The sequence below is a fragment of the Gracilinanus agilis genome, chromosome 4 (assembly GCF_016433145.1).
Source record: "Gracilinanus agilis isolate LMUSP501 chromosome 4, AgileGrace, whole genome shotgun sequence".
In the NCBI taxonomy this organism is placed as follows: domain Eukaryota; kingdom Metazoa; phylum Chordata; class Mammalia; order Didelphimorphia; family Didelphidae; genus Gracilinanus; species Gracilinanus agilis.
In genome coordinates, this window is record NC_058133.1 from 391,869,978 (window position 1) to 391,885,472 (window position 15,495).

A 15,495-nucleotide genomic window follows, 5' to 3' on the forward strand; every position below is an offset into this window, starting at 1 on the left:
ACAGTACACCAGGGCAGTTGCAGGCAATGGATGATACATTCTTAATTCAGATGACAAAGCTACTGAGAGAAAGATTATTGTTGTGGCTGGAAACATAACATCTGCTGTTTGTCACTCCTAAATGCATATTGTTTGAAAAAAATTCTTGCCTTGACTTGCTGATAATTTCATATTTTAGAAGGTAGAGGCAATGATAAAGGGAACTGCTGTTCTTGATCTTATTCAGACCAATAGAGAAGAACTGATTAGTGAAGGTGAAATGATGAGAATCTGGGAGGCAGTGACTATACTATCTTATTATTGAAGAAGGGACCACTGGACACAATGTCAAAAAGACATTAGATGAAACAGGAGATCAGGGCTCGATAGTTTGATAAAGGAAGCTTGAAGGAGATGGGAAGCTGTCAGAGAAATAAAAGAAGAAAGGAAGAAGTGTATAAGAGGTCATCAGATGGGAGGTCATCAGACATCCCCTAATTGACTTGAGCTTACAAATTGGTGACCCTGAACCCGGGACTTTTGGAAGCACTTCTTCTTATGGAGCATGGTTTCCCACTAGTATATTGGTAAACAGTGTCTTTAAAGCTACTGTGTGCAAACATATGTAGGTTCTATGTTTTTCTCCAGGATAAGCTAGGTTGAGATTAATGAGAGTTCAAATAATGGGAAATTCTCTTTAGTGCTAATTATGAAACACCAAGTTGTTTTTAATGTGAGCCAAAATGCAGTTAATGTGAAACATGTGAACTATCAGTTAGCATTTGCCTGCCTTAGCCTATGGATGTGATATGCTACGGTGTATCGTATTAGCAAAAGTTGTGTTAATTTTTTCAAGAGCACTTAACAAAGTTCTCTTTATTAAAAAAAAAGAAGAAAACTTCAGATGGAAATACTGCCAGTGCAAAAAAAAGAAAAGGTTTTATTATTACATTACTACAAAAGTTTGATGTAATTGAATGCCGTGGACATGATTATAATAGCTATAAAATAGGATGAGATGTAGGAATGCCTGAATATATAGCATGGAATATCTTAAAACAGTATGCAAAAAAAAGGAAAAGACAAAGCTGCCTCATATTTTTGTGGATTGCAAAATAATGAGTATAGAAATAGTAGATGACAGAAACTGGTCACTATTTAGTTATATTGATTGAAAATTGCAATAAAAAATTTATTCATTCCTTTTTACCAAAGAAGCCTTTTGGGCAAAAGGTTCAAGTTTATTTCAGGCAGTAAAAGAAAATGGAAATAAAGCAGATAAGAAAGAATTTATTTCTGTAAGCACTGATTGGTTGGAAAGCTTTAAAAATCAAATTCAGGGGGCAGTTAGGTGGCATAATAGAGTAACATGACTACTGTCATGAGGACCTGGTTTCAAATCCCACTTCAGACCTCTCCTAACTGTGTCACCCTCGGCAAGTCAATCCCATTTACCTAGCCTTTTAGTTTTTAAAATTTTGCTTTTTTAACAATTGTTTTGTAATAAACTTGAATCAGAAATATATTTTTATAACATACAGATAAAATTATTAAAAATTCACTCAAAAGTTCCAGGAGGTTGGAATGAATTAACATATTTTACACATATTTTTAACTTCAAACAGTGCAAATTCAAATAATGCAACCACTTCACAGGATTCATTATTCATATCATTTGAGACCTAGCTACACTTCACTATTACCTTGACTTCTGCTATTTCTTGGACTAGCAAAGCTCCCTCTTCTTAGGGATGTTCAGGCTCTAGGTGAAAACACATCGCTTTGAGGTGATTCTGTCCTAAGGAAATAGTTAACTTATGGAATGTGACAGGGTTATCATGCACTGATTCCCTAATCCAAGGTTCTTTTTGCTGAACTCTAGCCAGTTCTCTAAACAGAAAAAAGGGAGAAACAAAATAAGAGCAGTCTTCAAGCTTCTTTTATAGGCCAGCACAGAAAAAGTGGTTATTTTGACAAGTTTATCTTCTCCATGGTGCCAGCTAACCAAGTCATCTTGAAGGCAAATTCAGACACTAAAACTTATCCCTTAAAAGAGTAGTTCTTAATGTTTTTGTGACTTTCATCTTTTTGACCCTTTGGTGAAGTTTATAGACCCCTTCCCGGGATAATTTTTAAATGCATAAAATAAGATTTATAGTAATACAAAGGAAATCAATTATACTAAAATCTATCTATCTATCCATCTATCTATCTGTCTATCTATCTATCTTTCTACCTACCTACCTACCTACCTACCTACCTATCTTCGAAAGTTCATAGATACCAGGTTAAAAAGCTTTGTTCTCTTAACAAAGTGCTAATGAGTATGTTACATACTTTATAGGGAGAAGTGAGACTATCAAAAGTCCCAGATGAAGGCACATCAATCTGTAAGCTCACCAAAAAAGTTGAGGATTAACTTTTCTTAGAAAAGAGACTGCTGTGGTTGCCCATCAACAAATTCAGATTTAAAAAATACATGCCCTAGAATAGATGGGAGTAAGGGAAGTTAACAGGATGAGTACGAAAGAGAGGCATCATCTTATAAAAGAAGTTAGGGGGCAGCTGGGTAGCTCAGTGGATTGAGAGCCAGGCCTAGAGATGGGAGGTCCTAGGTTCAAATCCGGCTTCAGACACTTCCCAGCTGTGTGACCTTGGGCAAGTCACTTGACCCCCATTGCCTACCCTTATCACTCTTCCACCTATAAGTCAATACACAGAAGTTAAGGGTTTAAAAATAAAAAAAAAAAAAGATGAAGTTAAAGCTTGTGATGAACAAGGACAAAGAGGTGTCTTTTTCATCGTCTCTTTCTTGGTTTTCCTCTTACCTGTTTGACTGATCCTTCTCAGTCTACTCTATAGGATCATAATCTATGTCTCATTCCCTCTATTTAGTTGTGTGCTGGAATGTGCTGGTAAATTTTCAATAACTGGTCTTGTGTGAGTATACCTATATTTTCATCTATATCTATATACACATATACAGACAATACACTTGTACATGAACATTTTTTTCATCATTTTCTTAAGTCTAGACAAAAAATAAAATGATAAATCATCATGATTTGTAGCATGTCATTTTCTGAGATACAAATACTAAAAATTTAGCAATCAGCTTGAAAGATATTAGAAGTTAGCTTCAATATAACTCTGAGTGTATTGGGCCCTCTTCTATTTTCTCTCTACTCTCTGAAATTTCAAATCTCATGAATAAAATTGTTTTCTTCTCACAGATGACTCCTAAATCTATATAACCAATCCTCTTCTGTCATCTGAGATCCATTTACTCATCTGTAGCTGCTGGATGGACATTTCCATCTAGATATCTCAGACATCTGAAATACCATTTCTAAAACAACTCATCTTTCCTTCTAAGCCCACTGTTCTTCTGAACTTCTCTGCTGCTATCACAGGTACCATCATTCTTCTAGTCACCCAAGTTTATAAACTCGGAATTATTTTTGGCTCTTCATTTCTCCCTTACCACTCAGACAGTTACAAAATATTTTCAATTCCACTTCCATGACATAACTCTCATTTGTCTTCTTCTCTCCATGCATTCTTCATCCATAACCACTTCAATTTAGACTTTACTCATCTTTTTCAAGAGGTCTTTATCAGGCCCTCAAATTCTCCTCAATAAATTCAAGTTATCCAACTATATGAATTTTATTGTTAAAAGAACATAAGGCTGCAATTGTCATCCTCTTATCTTTAAGGAAATGTGCTGACTAAGACAACTTCTATAGAACTAGAGGCTGGCAAATATTGTCCCCATTTTTTAAAACAGAAAGGTGAATATTTGAAGTTACTGAACAATGAACTTGAAATTAATTTCTTGGTAACATTTTCTAATAGATTATTTAAAAAGGTTTATGAGCCCTTGAAAACACATAAAATGATCACCAAAAGTAAGTGCAGATTTGTTTAGAATCTTTATTGCCAAACTAACTTCATTTTTATTTTTTAAAACGGTTACTTCTGTCTTAGAATCAAGACTCTGTATTGGTTCCAAAGCACAAGTGATATAAGGGTTAGGAAATTGGAGTTAAGTAACTTGCCCAAAGTTATACATACTAGGAAGTGAAAAGCCACTTTTGAATTCAGGATTTCCCATCTCTAGGCCTGACTCTTTAACCCCTGAGCCACCCAGCTGCTCCTAAACTAATATTATTTCCTTTTTTTAAAAAATGTAGTGCCAAGACTAGTAATCAGGGAAATACTATTCCTCGTGCACAACACTGCATCTCTGATCTCCATACTTTTGCACAGATTGTCCATCCTGGGAATGCATCACTTCTTTACCCAAGTCTTTGGGAATCACTAGTTTCTATCAAAAGCTCAGCTTAAATGTTACCTGACTCCTTTTCTGATTCCCCCAGATATTACTGTTGCTACAAGATTACTTTTTATGATTATGTATATACTTGTACAAAATACATGTTTCTTTTTTGTCCTGTATCTCTGGAATATAATAGGTCCTAAATATCCTTGTATCTCTAGGGCCTGGCACATAGTAGGTGCTAAAAGAATGCTTGTTGATGGATTTTTGGATATACTATATCTTGATTTCAATGAAATATTTCAACAAGTCTTGTAAACAAGACAGAAAATAACCGAATAATACAGTACTATCACATCAGAACTACCAAAAAAAGTTGAGTGGCTGGACCTAATACTTTATCCATTTTTCTTCCCCAGAGATTCCATACTATCCTGGCTGCTCCTTCTCTGAATCTTCAGCTTCTAGCCCACCATTTTATGCAGATCTTTCCCAGTAGATTTACCTTTTCTCTCTAAATTCTCTCCCTTGGGAATCTTCGGACTTCAATTACCACCTCTACCAACTCTTTATTTCCACCTGGCTGCATTCCTTTGGATTTTTCCACCATGCCTCCTGGGACTTCATCATCCTCTTGCAAGATCACATAGCCATGGGACTTACATCTCTTTAGTACCCTCAGCTATGATACCCCTCTTATTAGAGGGCAGAGTAGAGAGCTGCTCCTAGAATCTGGACTAAAGAAGGTTGCCCAGGCCAGCAATGGTTTCATTTCTAAATTGGCTATACTGCTTTATTCTCCATCATGATCCTGAGCCAGGCACCTTCCCACTTCCTTTTGTGTATTTTCCTACCCCTTTAAATTATAAACTCTTTGAAAGCAGGGCCTTATCTTTTCTTTTTGCATTTGTATCCTCATTGCTTTGTACAGTACTTGACACTGAGTAGATGCTTAATAAATGCTTATCAGTTGACTGTTATACTGAAGATGCTTAAATACTTTTAGTTTTGATTCCTCTTTGAAGACTTAGACTTCTCCCTCCAGCTGCCTCTAGGGTATATAAACATTGCTTGGATTTTCCCATTCAACATGTCCCAAACCCAGCTGATTATATTTCCTCTTAAATTTATTCCTCTTTCTGACTTCCCTAATTTAGTCTGTGACATCACTATTCATCAGTCTTCTGTGATTGTAACCTTGGTGATAACTTGTACTCTTCTCTCTTCCTCTTCCTCTTCCTCATTTACAATCAATTACCAAATCTGGTTGATTTTCGTTTGACAGTCTCTTACGTATATTCTCTTCTTTTGGTTTCCACTGTGACTGTCCTGGTATGGTCCCTTGTGACTGTCTGCTGGACCAATGTAATAGCTTCCTTTTTCTTATATCTAGTCTTTCCCTGTTTCTATTTATTTCTTACACCACTGCCAGAATCATCTTTTTGTTCATAGGCTTATTTGGGCCATTTCCCTTTTCTGCTTTATAAAAACAAACTTTAGTGGCTCCATATTACTCATCTTGTGCCTAAGATGTAAGGGCCTTCATTGTATGATGCCATGCTCCTTTTATAGTTTTAACTCACATTACTCTCCTCCTGGTTATCTTCTGAATTCCTTGGCTTCCTTCAAGCATTAGCCAAATTTTATCTTCTGCAAGAACCTTTCCCAATGCCCCTTGGTGCCAGTGACTTTCCTTTGAAAATATGTCCAATTTATCCTTTCTATAATTTATTTGTCCATAGTTGCTTGAATGTTGTATTCCCTCATTAGATTGTGAGATCCTTGAAGGTAGGGACTATTTTTTGTCTTTCTTCGTATCTCCATTTTTTGGCACAATGCCTAACAATGAGGGCACACCTCATAAATGCTGGTTGACTTTACTATTTTAACTTGATTCCATGCATACTAGATTCCAGCTAAGTTAAAATGCTTACTGTCTCTATCGACATGAACTTCACTCTCATATATTTGTGATTTTGCTCATACTATTCCTTCCCTCTCTGAAATGCCCTCTTTCTACTTCTCTTCCTGTTGAACTCCTACTTATTTTTTAAAATAAAATTCAAATGTTATTTCCACCATGTCCAGTTAATAAAGATTCATGTCAAGGGTAACTAGGTCCACAGTGGGTAGAGTACCAAGTGTGAATTCAGGAGTATCTAGGTTCAAATATGACTTCAGACTTTCCTAGCTGTGTGACCCTAGGCAAGTCACTTAACCCTATTTGCCTCACTTTCTTCATCTGTAAAATGAACTTGCAGTTCTTCTATCTCAGAATAGATATTAAGACAAAAGGTAAGAGTTAAAAAAAGGACTCACTGCTCAAAACACAATCCATTTTATAATTCTATAAAATACATGCCATGTAAAAATGTATATTACAGATACTGGCATCTCATCCCACTAACACACAGTATATTATTGGAGAAGGAGGAAAGTGTAAGATAGGCAAGTGTGTCAAACTCAAATAAAAAGATCTTTAAGAGAAGCACATTGACTTAGAAAAACACAATTCAGGTATACTATATTTTAATGTATTTTGTTAAACATTTCTCAATTATATTTTAATCTAGTTCAAGCTGTGCTTGGAAGTTTTGATGGAGTCCTTAAGTTTAACACCTCTAGGGAGATGATGAAAGCAGTAGACAAATAGTCAGGAAGTCATGAGTTTGAATCTGGTCCCAGATCTATCTAGCTGTGTGACACTTTAGTTTCTGTAAAATTAAGATAATATTAATACATTCCCCTCTGAGTTGTGAGGATCAAGTGAGATAATATGTATAAAGAGCTATGCAAAACATAAAGTATGATATATTATTTATTGATTATTCCCCAAAGTTCTGTATGTGATAGGTACTTAATAAACATTTTTAGTTGCCTATTAAAAAATCCAGATGAATTTTGGTATACCCAGAGTTCTCTCCTAGGCCTCTTTTCTCTCTCTATTCTCCCTCTGTGATATAATTAGATCTTCTTTGGTCAATGTTTATCAATATGCAGATGACTTCTAGATTCATATATTTTACCCCAATATCTTTCTTGAATTCCAAACCGGAATCACCAGCTACCTATTACAGTCTTCAACTGGATACTCAATAGGCATCTCAAATTTAAAATGTCCGAAACAAAACTCATGATTGTTTCTCCCAATACCCACCCATCTTCTCAACTTCCCTATTTCTGTGGAGGGTACCACCAGCTTCAGCTTTTCCCTTCCTTTCAACCTCCTCACTCTCATCTAATCAGTTGCCAAGTCTTGTCTTTTTTACTGCCACAAAATCTTTGACAATCTCTTCTTTCTCTCCATGAATAGGGTCACCACCCCAAGTAAGGTCCTTGTCACCTCTCTCCTGGACTATAGCAATAGACTCCTAATGGTCTCTTCCTTCCTGTCTTCCTTTTCTAATCCATTCTCTACACAAGTGATATCCTTAAAGCACAGATCTAGCCATGTGACTCCCCTGGTACAGCAGTTCAGAGGCTCCTATTTGTCTATAGAATAAAATGCAAACATCTCTATTTGGCCTTTAAAACCCTTTACTATCTGGGTTGAGCCAGATTTTGTAGAATTATTACATATTACTATCCTTGATGTACTTTTGTACTTTTTATTCTAGCCAAGCAGGTCTACTTGTTTGCCCTTCCATACAATATTTCACTTCTCCTCTCCATACCTTTGTTTGGCTGCCCCCTCTCCCCCACCCCCAACCTGGAAATTGCTTTCTATATCATTACCTCTCAGAATCCCTCGATTTCTTTTAGGATCAGCTCAAGTGCCTACACAAACCTATCCTCAAACTTCTTTTTGTATTTGCTTGGCATGTATTTTCTATTTCTTTGTACCCCCTATTAAGAATTAGAAAAGGATCCACTGGAAAAGGAAATGCCAAACCATTTTGGTATTCTTGCCAAGAAAACTCTTGGCTATCCATGATAGCAATGGTCCTTGGGATCGCAGAGAGTCAGACAGGACTGAATGACTGAATGACTAAATAACTTTAGGATGTAAACTTCTTTAGGCCAGAGACCATCTATTTTTTTTTTTTTTGCCTTTGTATTCCAAGTACCTAACAGTACTGCGTTGTTGTTTACTTAATAAATATTTGTAGAATCATTAACTAATCTAAGGGAGTGTTCCAAGGTTTAATTTTTTACCTTATTCTATTGAATATGATTATCAGTGACTTGGGTGAATGTATAGATTGTGTTGCTTATCAGATTTTGGGAGGACACAAAGCTAAGAGGGATAACTAATCCAAAAAAATCTGAACAGGTTGGATAGAAGAGTGGATTGAAGCTAATGAGATGAAATTTAATGAAAATAAATATAAAGTCCTATGCTTGGATTTTTTTTTAAAAGAACAAATACAAGATAAGAGAGATTAGGTAAAAAAAGATTTTGAGCAATAAATTTAGGGGGTTTAGTAGATAGTAAGCTCACCATGAATCAGCAATATGAAGTGGCAGCCAAAAAAAGTCAATGTGATCACAGATGGCATTAATAAACTGATAGTATCTGTGAGGAGAGGGATTCCACTATACAATTGAAATAGTATTTAGTTCTGGATTCTCATAGGAAGGATATTGAACTGAGCCTGAATTTTTCTGGAAATGGGTTCTCAGGGTGATGAGACAACCTAAGACCATGCCAAAATAAAATTAATTAAAAGGACTGGGAATGTTTAACCTAAAGAAGAGATGATTTAGTGGAGAATTTTAAAAGTATCTGAAACCTTGTCGTGTAGCAGAGGCCATTAGATTTGTTCTTATTACTTGTATTTCCTAACCTTCCCTCCCAGGTTAATAATAACTCCCAGGTTAACTAATACCAATGAAAAGAAATAAGAGTCAAATTTTGACTCAGTATAGGAATAATTTTCTAACAGTTGGAACTACCCAAAAAACAATGAAAATGGATAATCTTATGTGATGGTGCATCCCTAGTAACTAGAAGTTTTTAAGTAAAGGTTGGAAGACCATTTGTTAAGGATGTTGTAAAATAGGATTCATTATTTACCTGGAGGGTTGGTCAGATGACCTCTGATGACCCTTCTAATTCTGCAATTCAGTGATTCTAAGAAATGTTAAAGATTGAAAGATGCATTGATATATAAATCAATAAAACAACTGAACAGGTTATAGACAACAAAAATAAGTCTTTTCTTACCTTCTCCTTCCTTTCTCCAGTTAGAATTAAAATTATGTTTTTATTTTTTTAGTTTGGAAAGCATTTTGCAAGTACTAGTAAGCATCAAAATTTTTCTTCTGATGAAGCATCAACTTGGAAGAATACATTTGAGGAATATTTGAAACATCCAATTGAACCATATCTTTCATATTAATATTTCACTCAGTTGAAAAAATGAATTATTATGATGCCTAAGTACTACATACTATAGCAATATTAATAATTTAAATCTAAAATAAGTTCTGATAATTTAGGAAAGCCATATTTCTCAGAGGTACTTTAGAGATAAATATGGGTCAAACTGCACTTAAAGGAAAAACAAAACACCTCATTTTGTGAGATCTTAGAACCTGTCTTTAATGTAATTATCTATGGTTCCTTTATCCATTATCCTGAGAAACAACTCTTAGAAATCACACAGGGTTGTGATGAAGTAAATCTATTCTTTTCCAGAGGCTATAAACGTGTCAGACTGGGATAGATAACCCTTAAAGTTCCTACAACTCTCTCAAATTCTAAGCTTCTAGGATTTTAAATGTTGCTTATGCACCTGACAGACCTACTAGAATGACAAAAATTTGTTTCCAAAATAAAATTGTGATAAACAATGAGTGAAAAACTGAGGGAAAGCGGTGGCATTATAGAGAAAGTTTTGCTGAATGCTTGCATTTTGGTCCAAATCTATGTGAAAATGTGAATAAGTTGGGAGAACATAGGGCTAACAAATAATAGTCTAGTTTCTCCCCACTTCTACCTTTCTTCTGTCCCCCCAGCCTCCAAGTACAACAAATGAATAAATATGTGAAGGAATCTATTATCATGAAAATGATTTTGAATAGACAAAGTAATGGCTTGGAATCCCTTCAAAGAACATGGACCTGGAGAAGTTGTAACTTACTTCACTACTTGGGTGGCTTTCCCAGGAACACGACTCCTTCTCTTGAGAGAGAATCTCTCTTCGGAAAGTATGATCACCCAAGCATGTCTGACACAGTGAAGGCTCAAATTCAGACTCCCCCTGATGTCTATGCATCACTGAGGGTCCTGTGTACTTCAGGTTGGCACTCTTTTCCACACTGACCATTGGGCTCTTAATCCATCTTCGTACCTAAAAAATATAAAACAAAGCATTAACTTATTTGCCTTCCTGAAGAATCCTAAGGTGAGAGTAGAAGGATGAATGACATAAATTTAAGGAAAAGTCATTTAAAGACCTTTAAAAACTATATTCAAATGACTTCCGAATATCAGATTGGCTGGAGGAAAATAAAGGATCTGTGATTTTGACAGGGTTTGTCAGTCAGGAACCATTTTATCAACTATGACATAGAGAAGTCCTAAGAAATCAAGTTAAGTGACTTGCCCAGTACAGACCAGCTCACAAGAGTCAGAAGTGTAATTTGAACCCAGATATTCCTTGACTCCAAGCTAATTAGCTCCCACTAGGTCAAACTGTCTGCAAGGCATGATAGAAAATAGTGACCCCACTTTTTACACCATTGTTGTCAGTAAATGTTGGAAAGAACATTTTCCATTGAACAAATGTCACTCCCATGGAAATATCCTTGGGCTAAGAAGTGCTTCCAAATGCATTTCTTCATTTTAGCATCTTACCATCTCCTATTTCTATAAGAAAAGTTAATGGGAGTTTTGAAGACAATGAATAATATAAAGGATATAGTTCTTCTAAAGTTCTTTCTAGCCTGTCTGAAAAATGCTTCAAGATTAATGGTGAAAGTGGATTTTGACCTAATTCTGTAAAATCAAAAATAATTTACACTAAGTCAAAAGATCAGGGGCAGCTGGGTAGCTCAGTGGATTGAGAGTCAGGCCTAGAGAGGGGAGGTCCTAGGTTCAAATCCGGCCTCAGATACTTCCCAGCTGTGTGACCTTGGGCAAGTCACTTGACCCACTTTGCCCACCCTGACCACTCTTTCACCTAGGAGCCAATACACAGAAATTAAGGGTTAAAAAAAAAAAAAAAAGATCACCAGGTTTTGAGTTAAGAGAATCTGAATTCACATCCAGCCTCAGACACTCACCTGTCTTCATTTCCTTATGTGTAAAATGGGGATAATAATAGCATCTGTATCTCAGCATTGTTGAGAAAATCAAATAATAATTATAAAACATTTAGCACGGTGCCTGATATATAGTAAGCAAACAAATACATACATGTTAGCAATTATTAATATTAAAGTACTTCATAGACCACATAACACTTTTGGATAGAACTTTAATGGCTTGCATTGATATAAAGTTATAAGGTTTACAAATAAATTTATATACATTATCTTATTTGATCTAACAATATGGTGAGACAAGTGGTATTACAACTGTATTTTATAGATGAGGAAACTGAGAATCAGAGAGGTTAAGTGATTTGCCAAAGGTTACACCAGTAGTGTTTGAGGCAGAATTCAAACCTTTGTCTTCATGACTATGTTTCATGATTTATTTATTGAGATGTATTGATTTCTTTTATGAACTTTAAGGTTCATAACACATTTCTTATGATAATCCAAGGAGGTAAAGGTAGCACAGTGGATAAAGTGCCAGGCCTGTAATCAGTTAAGACTCATCTTCATAAGTTCAAATCCAGCCTAAGACACTTACTAGCAATGTGAACCTGGGCAAATCACTTAACCATATTTGCCTCAGTTTCCTCATTTATCAAATGATCTGGAGAAGGAAATGGCAAATCCAATACCAAAAAATTGGTATCTTTGCTAAGAAAACCCCAAACAAAATCACAGAAGTTGGATCTGACTAAACACAACAAAATTCTATTTTTTACAAATTTTTATTTCATTATTTTTATATTTTACAAATACAAATATATTTTATAAATATTGTTCTTATTTTACAGATAAGGAAACTGAGGGCCAAGAGAGCTTAAATGACTCACCTGCCATCATTTAGCCATTTAAATAAGAAAGATCACATGTCATGATGCAGGGATTTCCCAACTTTTTTCAGTTTCTATACTCTCTTAGCTTTCAGTAACTCTTTGCATATGCCATATTTAATATGAAAGGAAATATCCTTTATAGTTGGTCATGTTTAGGGTTTTCAACATGAATAAAAGAAAAAATATGCAGTTTATAATGCATATGTATGTACAAAATTGTATTAATTTCAATAAGATAATATAGTTATTTACTAAATATTTCTTGTCCCTCTTTTCATATTTCCTGGGGGAGAAGGGATACATACTCTGAGAGTGAACAGAGAGTTCCATTTGGAGTCAGGAAGACCTGGGTTCAAATCCTACCACAGAAATTTGCTAGCTATTAGACCTTGGGCAAAAACTTTGGTCTCCCCAAATCATCTCCACCACTGCCACTTCTGCCACCATTACTATCTCCTCTTCCTTGTCCTTCTCTTTTTAAGTAGTAAAAGAGCTTGAACTCTGAACATTAAATCTAGTGCTCTCATTATCTAAACAGCTTGGTGAAGTAGATAGCATTTCACAGATGAGGAAACTGAGGCTGTTTAAATGTTTTCCTTATGATCATATACCTAAGCAGATGGCAGTTCCAGAAACCTAGTCTCATGATTCTCTGTCTCTGTCTCTGTCTCTCTGTCTCTTTTTGAACGTTTATGTTCTGTCTTAGAATCAATACTGAGTATTAGTTCCAAGGCAGAAGAGCAGTAAGGGCTAGGCAATAAGGCTAAGGAACTTGCTCAGGGTTGTACAGCTGAGGGCAGATGTGAACCCAGGTCGTCCTGACTCCTGGCCTGGCCCTCAATCCACTGAGCCACTCTGCTGCCCAATCATGTTGCCCAGCAACATCACATTGCTGTTGTTTGGTGCTTTCAATTGTATCTGATTCTTTTTGACTCCAAAGAGGTTGGGGTTTTCTTGGCAAAGATACAGGAATGGTTTGCCATATTCTGTCTCCGGCTCATTTGATAGATGAGGAAACTGAGGCAAATATAGTTAAGTGACATCCAGGGTCACATAGCTAGTGAGTATGTGAGGCTGGATTTGAATTTATAAAGATGCCTCTTTCAGACTTCAGGACTGGCACTTTATCCACTGTATCACCTAGCTTCCCTCTTCCACATCATAGTACCACAATCAAGATAAGAGAAATATCTCTAACACCAGAAAACCAATGATTATCACAATACAGACAGGAAAAACAAAACTGAAACTGAATGTTGCATAATTATTATGATCAAGTTTACTTCCCCAAAAGAGAAAACTCACTTCTCTTTCTTCTTTGAAGAAAGAGTGGGCTACAAAGGGCTTTAAAAGAATGCCTACTCTTTGACCTAGTCATAGCACTGTTGGGTTTGTACCCCAATGAGATAATAGGGAAAAATATGTGCACAAAAATATTTATAGCCATGTTCTTTGTGGTGGCAAAAAATTGGAAAATTGGGGGGGTGTCCATTGATTGGGGAATAGCTGAATAAATTGTGATATATGATGGTGATGGAATATTATTGTGCTGAAAGGAATAAAGAACTGAAGGAATTCCATGTGAACTGGAAAGACCTCCAGGAATTGATGCAGAGTGAAAGGAGCAAAGCCAGAAGAACATTGTACACAGAGATGGATACACTGTGGTAAAATCGAATGTAATGGACTTCTCTACTAGCAGCAATGCAATGACCCAGGACAATCCAGAGGAACATATGAGAAAGAACACTAACCACATACAGAGAAAGAACTGTGGGAACAAAAATGCAGAAGAAAAATATATGATTGATCACGTAGTTTGATAAGGATATGATTAGGGGTTTGATGTTAAAGAATTGCTCTACTGCAAATATGAATAACATGGAAATAGGTTTTGAACAATGATACATGTATAATCCAGTGGAACTACTTGTTAGCTTCGGGAAGGGGGGGGGAAGAGGGGAATAATGAATCATGTAGCCATGGGAAAATTTTCTAAATTAAAAAAAAGGAGGAAAAAAGAGGGGGTTAGTGGTATGGAACACTGAATATATTGTCAGATTCAATTAATGGTTAGTTTTTGCTGAACTGTTTTTCCCCACCCCTCACCCGCCATCTCTTTTTATTCTTGGTTGTAAGGGATGACTCTCTGAAGAGGGAGGGAGGAAGAATATATGGAAATCGTGCTATAAAAGTTAAAGATAATCAACAATTTTTTTCCCCAAAGATCTTGAAGGAAGTGGAAAAGCATATTTCTTTCTTGGGTGCTATGATTCTTCTTGGCTTTTGCTGCTTGTCTCTAATCTTTTTTTCAAAGAGAAGTTGGAAACATCTTATTTTCTTTTGTTAGTAGTAGCCTGGCCAGGTGGATAGAGGACTGGGCTAGAAGTGTGCTGGAGCCAGCTTAAACTGGCACATGGGAGACAATTGTAAAATTTTCAGCGTGAGTAGTCACACCTCAGAAATTGGCAAGTACTACAAATCAGGACTTGATTTATTGTTTTGTGGTTTGCCCAAACTTAAGAAAGTGATGGAGAAAATGTTAATACAGCAAATTAAACTAAAAAAAATGCATCCTCTATACATTCCCCTTTCTGGCCCTACCTTGTAGAGAGTTATTTGTAAAACATTCACCAGCATATGCTTGGCTGAGAGCCAAGTTTGGAGTAGATGATCTTCAAGGTCTTATCTGCCTTTACATTTTTTTTATGATAGCCCCTCTGGCCCAAACTGAATAACCCTGGGTAAGTCACTTACCCTCTAGGGCTTGTCTGCTAAGACATGATTTCATGAAGCTGAAATCACCAATTGTTTACTGTAAACTAAGGTACCTGCCTTAAATATTGATATTTGCTCATAAGCAAATCTATGCATGGATAGAATTTCTGTGCTTTGTTAGTGGCATTTTGAATTAGGTGCTCAAAGGGCAGAATTCTGGACAATCAAGTTTTTCTGATGTTAGTAGCAAATGTTTTTGATTAAACTTAAAAAAGTTTTCTTAAACTACATTAGAGGCAAAAAAGAAAATCTGTTTTTCACTATTCTCCTTATTCACTTGGGGTTTGGCTTCAAGTCTGGTAGTTGTTTCTATTTAGTTTCCAGCCCTATATTATGAAATTAATCTTTTCACTCTGG

General features: G+C 35.9%; 1 protein-coding gene across 1 annotated transcript in view; it reads right to left on the reverse strand.

Annotated features, from left to right (window-relative positions):
• Positions 1 to 15,495, reverse strand: part of SGK1 (serum/glucocorticoid regulated kinase 1) — a 164,202-nt gene that overhangs the window by 89,605 nt on the left and 59,102 nt on the right. Inside the window, exon 2 of the mRNA XM_044677026.1 lies at positions 10,348 to 10,557. Within this exon, the coding sequence (XP_044532961.1) occupies positions 10,348 to 10,557 (210 nt within the window). The remainder of the gene's footprint in view (positions 1 to 10,347; positions 10,558 to 15,495) is intronic.